Consider the following 6955-nt stretch of genomic DNA (forward strand, 5'->3'; position numbering starts at 1 on the left):
CTCAGCTATAAAGGTGGGAAGTGTATGCTTGGGAGCCAGGATGACTTGAGAGTCTGGAAGGTGGTGGCACCATGCAAGAGCAGCTTCACAAAGGCCACCAGGCTCCCTGGTCCCAGCTGTTCCCTGTGGGATCTGCACCCACACAAGTTGCTAGGTCCTGCCACCTGTTCTCAGAAGATTCTAGATGAACAACACACCCCCTACAGCATTCCACTTCATAGTGGGAATGAGGGCACAGAACACCCTTAAGACTGCTTCCCACTTGGCCCTGTGTGGAAACCAAAAATGTCCCCAAACACAACTGTTGCCTTCAAGTCTGAAAACACCTTCACCCTCTAGAAAAGAACACTCATTTATCACAAAGAACATACATTTGTCAAAACAAACAGCAGCTGAAACTGGAGATAAAGATAGCATAAGAAAAGAGGGCTGGAGAGATGCCTCATCGGTTAAGAGCACTGATAGCTTTTCCAGAGGTCCTGAGTTCAATTCCCAGCAACCACATGGCAGCTCACAACCATCTGTAAATGGGATCTGATGCCCTCTTCTGGTATGTCTGAAGATAGCAACAGTGTGCTGACATACATAAAATAAATAAATAAATCTTAATTTAAAAAAAAAAAAATCCAATGATTTTGAGGCTGGAGAGATGGCTCAGCGGTTAAGAACAAAAGACTGCTCTTCCAGAGGTGTCCTGAGTTCAATTCCCAGCAACCACATGATGGCTCACAAGCATCTGAAATGGGTGTGTCTGAAGACAGCTTCAATGTACTCCTATACATAAAATAACTAATTCTTTAAAAAAAAAAACAAAAAAAAAACAGGGCGGTGGTGGCGTATGCCTTTAATCCTAGCACTTGGAAGGCAGAGGCAGGTGGATTTCTGAGTTTGAGGCCAGCCTGGTCTACAAAGTTGAGTTCCAGGACAGCCAGAGATATACAGAGAAATCCTGTCTTGAAAAAAACAAAAAGGAAAAAAGAAAAAAGAAAGAAAAGAAAACCACCAGGCATGACAGTGTTTGTATAATCTCACCACATGAGAGCTAAGGCAAGAGCTCACCAAGTTCAAGGCTAGCCTGGGCCATACAGCAAAATATTATCCCAAAAACTGGAGTGAAAGGAAGGCTGGCCAGTTTTATAATCAAAGATGTGTAATTCTAAGACAGTAGTTAAGTGAATCTTTATACTTAAACTGTAAAAATATTAATAATGATAAAAGACCAGTGACCGAAAGCAATTTATCATAGGAATTCAAAATGGCTAGCTTTGGGGAAAGCCAGGCTGGGTGTGTAGCTCAGTGGAGAAGTGGGGAAGCCCATGTGAAGTACTGGAACCAACATCCAGCACCATAAAAACAAATAAATATATATTAAAAAATAATAAGCTCTGGCTACCCTGGAACTCCTTCGGGAGTCCAAGCTGGCCTCAAACTCACAGAAATCTGCCTGTCTCAAAAAGACAGCAGAAGCTACACGGCGAAATCCTGTCTTTAAAAAACGAAATAGATAGATAGATTAAAAAGAAAAAAAAAAGCAAGATAGGAAGAGAAGATCCGGATAAGTACATGTATGAAAGCTCTCCCGTAGCCATCTCTCTAGAAGACAGGACCGGGATGCAGACACCCTCCTTGCTTCTGCCAGCGTGTTCACTACCCTTAGCAGCACTGCAAGGGAAAAAGGCAAGAGCTGACCGGAAGGGGGAGATGGTGAGAGAACCGGAAGGAGGAGGTGGTGAGCTGACCGGAAGTAGGAGATGGTGAGCAATGGGGAAGAGGAGATGGTGAGTGGACCGGAAGGAGGACATGGTGAGCAATGGGGAAGAGGAGATGGTGAGTGGACAGATGATTCCAGATGATGTTACCACTTAGGACTGTGCTGATGTTTTGTGTCAGAGATAAAAATTGAAACTTTAGTTGGTTCTCAGTTGCAGGGGGTTCAATCCCTAGTCACGCGTCTCTTGCTGTGGGCTGCAGAAAGCAGAACATCATGGCAGAGATCGTGGAGCGGAGCAAGAAGTAGAGAGAGAAAAGAAGGAACAGGGGTCTCAATATTTGCTTCAAAGGTACCCCATAACCCTTCTTCCTCTAGGCGAAAATCCTAAAGGTTCCACTGCCTCCTAATATCAACACAGGGTGGTGGCCAAGCCTTTTTTAGCACATAACTCGTGAAAGGCATTTATTGTCCAAATCATAACAGACAAGACATTAAAAACAAATGGACTGATTACTATATACAGATTTTTAAAATCAATTGGATAGTCTTTCAAGACACAGAATGTAAATGAATTACTTTTCTTTGTTGTTTTCGGTTTGCTTTGTTTCTTTGAGTCAGGGTCTCATGTTGCCCAGGCCAATTTGGAACTCCCTATATAGAGAAAGATAGCCTTGCCTCCTGACTCTGCTTCCCAAGAGCTGGGATTACAGATGTGTGTCACCAGGGTGGGTGTCTGCCAGGCAGTGGTGGCACATACCTTTAATCCTAGCACTTGGGAGACAGAGGCAGGTGGATTTCTGAGTTCGAGGCCAGCCTGGTCTACAGAGTGAGTTCCACTACAGCCACGGCTACACAGAGAAACCCTGTCTCAAAAAACAAACAAACAAAAAACACAAAACACCATGACCAAAAAGCAAGTTGGGCAGGATAGGATTTATTTGGCTTATACTTTCATATTGTTGTTCATCATGGAAGAAAGTCAGGACAGGAACTCAAATGGGCAGGAACCTGGAGGCAGGATCTGATACAGAGGCCAAGGAGGAACGCTGCTTACTGGCTTGCTCAGCCTGCTTTCTTACAGAACCCAGGACCACCAGCCCAGGGATAGTTCCACCCACAATGGACTGTGCCCTTCCCCTGGTCACTAACTAAGAAAAGGCCTTACAAGCAGATCTTTTTTTTTTATTAAAGATTTATTTATTTATTATATGTAAGTACACTGTAGCTGTCTTCAGACATCCCAGAAGAGGACATCAGATCTCATTACGGGTGGTTGTGAGCCACCATGTGGTTGCTGGGATTTGAACTCAGGACCTCAGGAAGAGTAGTCAATGCTCTTACCCACTGAGCCATCCCTCCAGCCCCCAATTACAAGCAGATCTTATGGAGGTATTTTCTCAATTGAGGTTCCTTCCTTTTAGATAACTATAACTTGTGTCAAGTTGACATAGAGCTAACCAAGACAATAGGAATAAGTTGAATTTAAAATTAACCATTGTTAGCCGGACAGTGGTGGTGCATGCCTTTAATCCCAGCACTTGGGAGGCAGAGGCAGGCAGATTTCTGAGTTCAAGGCCAGCCTGGTCTACAGAGTGAGTTCTAGGACAGCCAGGGCTACACAGAGAGACCCTGTCTCCAAAACAAAACAAAACAAAAATTTAACCATTGTTATGGAAAACCCTAAGTGTATACAAAGGCACCAGAACAGTACAGAGAGCCTTGCCCCCATTGGAGAATAGCTCAGAGAAGCAACACTTTCTTTTTTTTTTTTTTTTTTTTAAAGATTTATTTATTTATTATATGTTAAGTACACTGTAGCTGTCTTCAGACGCACCAGAAGAGGGCATCAGATCTCATTACGGATGGTTGTGAGCCACCATGTGGTTGCTGGGATTTGAACTCATGACCTTCCAAAGAGCAGTCGGTGCTCTTCCCCACTGAGCCATCTCACCAGCCCTAAGCAACACTTTCATTGGCCAACTTTCTCCATATAATACCAACTCTGTCCTCTCTTCCTTATCACTTTTAAATTAATTCCAGGTTTATATCTTTTAACCCATATATACCCACACAGTTCTAAAAAAACAAGAACGGACTCTTGACATAACTGTAAGGTCATTTTTCTTGGCTAGTTTCATATCAACTTGACATAAGCTATAGTCACCAGAAGGGGGGATGTAAATGGCATTTTAAAATATTATTTAATAGCTATTCGTTATTAATGTGACCTGGCCACCTTAGCACAATTACACCTAATCTATTTTCTATACAATAGACTGCTAACTCCCCAGCTGCACTCCCTAAGTACTTGCTGTTTGAGTCTTGCCTGGGTTATTTCTGCTCCATCAGGGGACATAACATTTGGCCATGTGCTCCTGGTCCATCTCAACTAATGGAGACCTCCTCTCTTTCTTTCTCCTTCTTCTCCATTCTCTTTCTCCTTCCTCCTCTCTCCTTGTGGTCCTTACTTGAGACCTTCAGCTCAATAACCAAAGCACTTCTATTCACCCCAGTAATTAGCTGTAGTCCCTTTTATTTAACCAATAGCTTTAAATTAGGGAGCAAGGTTTACACAACAAATGTAAGTGAGAATCTGCTCACCAGTGGCAACCAGATCTTGGGGTTCAGAATTTAGCATTTGTATGCACAGCTAACAGACTAACTCTCAACAGAAAATACCTCGTAAAATCCAACTACAGGCAAGCTTAGAGGATATTTTCTTAATTGGTGATTGATGGGAGAGGGTCCAGCCTATTGTGGGTGGTGCCATCCCTGGGCTTGTAGTCCTGGGTTCTATAAGGAAGCAGGCTGAGCAAGCCAATAAGCAGCACCCTCCATGATGCATGTATCAGCTCCCCTGCTTTGTTTGAGTTCTTACCTGGGCTTCCTTTAATAGACTGTGACTCAGGATCTGTAAACCAAATAAACCATTTTCTCCCCAGGTTGCTTTTGATCATGATGTTTCATCACAGCAGTAGAAACATAATAAGTCATTATCACACCTAAAAATCCAAAGAATTCTTAAGTATACTGATGATGTTTTCATAGTTTTCAAGTTCTTAATTGTTTTATGATTGTAACTTTTGAGTTGATTATAATTAGTTAATATGATCTATAAGTGTCATTTAAATTATAGATTCCACTCTAATTTCCTAACTTAGTTTATTTATTCCTAAGTTTAGTTTATTTCCTTTTTAAGTTTATGCTCAAAAAATTGGGCCACTTGGTCCTGTCCTGTTTCCCATGGTGTTGATTTTGCTGTGTCCTCCTGTTGTAGGTTCTTGTGTTCGTGGCTTTTCTGTTTCCTGTTATTCAGTCCTTGAGTCTAGAAACTTAATCAAATTCAGGTTTCCTTCTTCCATTCGGCAAAGCCAGTTCTGTGTCTTTGAGGACAAGTTACAGGTCCATCAGTCCTGTGGCTGGCAAAAACAGTGCCAGACAGAGTTCTGTCAGCACTTCCTCAGTTACTAGCTGGGAAACTCTGACAAAGAGGAATATTCTCCAGTGATATAGTTCACATAGGGAGGGAGGCAGGACAGTTGGTCAATCTTTCCATTTATGGATCAGTTATCAATGAGCTGGCTCCCCAGCAGCCCCCTATAGAGATCTAATTTTCAGAGTATAATTGCTAATCATTAACTTGTGGGTTTATATGTGGAAAAATATAATTTTAAAACAATATATGAAAAATTATTTCATTTTAATAAATAAAAATAGACATGAATAAATATAATCTTCTATATAACCCTGGACATAGCATGCACAGATAGGAAGCGCTGTTATCATAAAGAATGCAATACCAAACAGGATGTAGTGGCATTTGGGACCAGCCTGAGGGACCTAGCAAGCTTCTTTCTTTTCTTTTACTATTTTTATTTATTTATTTCATTTTTGGTTTTGTTTTTTTTTTTTCCAAGACAGGGAGTTCTACAGGAACTTCATCTGTAGACCAGACTGGCCTAGAACTTACAGAGATCTGTCTGCCCGCCTCTGTCTCTGAGTGCTGGGATCAAAGGTGAGCCACCACAGCCCAGCTGCAAGATTCTTTTGAGAGAGAGAGAGAGAGGAAAGAAAAGAAAAGACAATGATCCATAAATTAATCTGTCAGTGTGAAGCAATCATAAAAGTCCGATCAGATGAGCTGACACATGCCTTCAGTCCCACACTTGGAAAGCTGAAACAGGAAGACTGAATTCCAGGCAAGCCTGGGCTACATAGTGAGGCCCAATCAAAGGTAATCCCATTACAGGGATACCTCTCTTGTGAAAAAGTGTAGCTCCCTCAATGCTTCCCGAGCAGGTTGTTATAAATCCAATTCAGCTTTCTTGGCTTGCTCGCTTGATACATAATAATACCACTCACTGGCTCTTCCACATGTCTCTACTTCTTTTCTTCCATAAAGTCTTGATTCTTCCATAAATAAATACTTCATTTCTTTATTGGAAAAATGTAAATCAAACATGTGAGACTATTTAAACCTCACATGACTAAATGGGAAATTCATGGGTAATGAGTACACAAGGGTTTTTTTCTACACTCTGCATCGTTATAATATTTTATAGATGTCAAAATTCAATGCCTAAATACCAAATTATTTTACTGACGGAAAGAAACCTCCTTCTCTGGCTCACACACCCATTCTAAGATTCAGTTCTGATCACAAACGGTAGAGTAACACCAGTGTTACTCCACTTCTGGACAGTACAATTGTGCCCCCTGGTGGTCATCTTGTGCTCTGTACCCAAGTTCAGAAAAAGTAAGAGGCAGGGCGTGCCTTCAATGAGAATGTGTCATGTCCCATCCTGTCTCCTTCCCTACTCCCAGGCAGTCATGTTCAAGAAATTCTCAAGAGGTCCTATTGTCATGGAGATACCTCAGGTACTGTAATCATCTCCTACTACCCAATAATGTCACATACAGAAAGCAAAAGAAACTCCCAGGTACATTCTTCAGTCACATTGGACATTAATAGTCTCTCCCCACTCCAAAGCCTAGAGGTGATGTGTGGGAGAATATCATGGAATGTGTGAGAATGGCAAAGGGGGACCCAGTTACAAAGGAGCCCTGGGGGGAGGGGAGCACGATCAGCCGGACACTGGAGGATGCTTGAGCATGCATGAGAAGGCTGGCAGTGTGATGTGCATAAGCCTCCCCCACAAGGATGACACTGCTTAAAGCAGTTTGCTTTTAGTGCTATAACCACACTGGGGTTCTAAGAAAATGATTTAAACATGCCTAAATCTT

General features: G+C 42.0%; 1 protein-coding gene across 20 annotated transcripts in view; it reads left to right on the top strand.

The window, feature by feature from the left end:
* The window catches only part of Kiaa2012 (KIAA2012 ortholog), a 119191-nt gene that overhangs the window by 99604 nt on the left and 12632 nt on the right, over positions 1-6955 (top strand). For 14 of the 20 annotated variants that reach the window (XM_031367630.1, XM_031367625.1, XM_031367616.1 and 11 more), the window contains one exon: positions 6536-6589. The exons of the other annotated variants lie outside the window; for them this stretch is intronic. In XM_031367630.1, coding sequence (XP_031223490.1) covers positions 6536-6589 — 54 coding nt within the window. The remainder of the gene's footprint in view (positions 1-6535; positions 6590-6955) is intronic. 20 annotated transcript variants of the gene reach the window in all.

The sequence above is a fragment of the Mastomys coucha genome, unplaced genomic scaffold, assembly GCF_008632895.1.
Source record: "Mastomys coucha isolate ucsf_1 unplaced genomic scaffold, UCSF_Mcou_1 pScaffold14, whole genome shotgun sequence".
Taxonomy (NCBI): domain Eukaryota; kingdom Metazoa; phylum Chordata; class Mammalia; order Rodentia; family Muridae; genus Mastomys; species Mastomys coucha.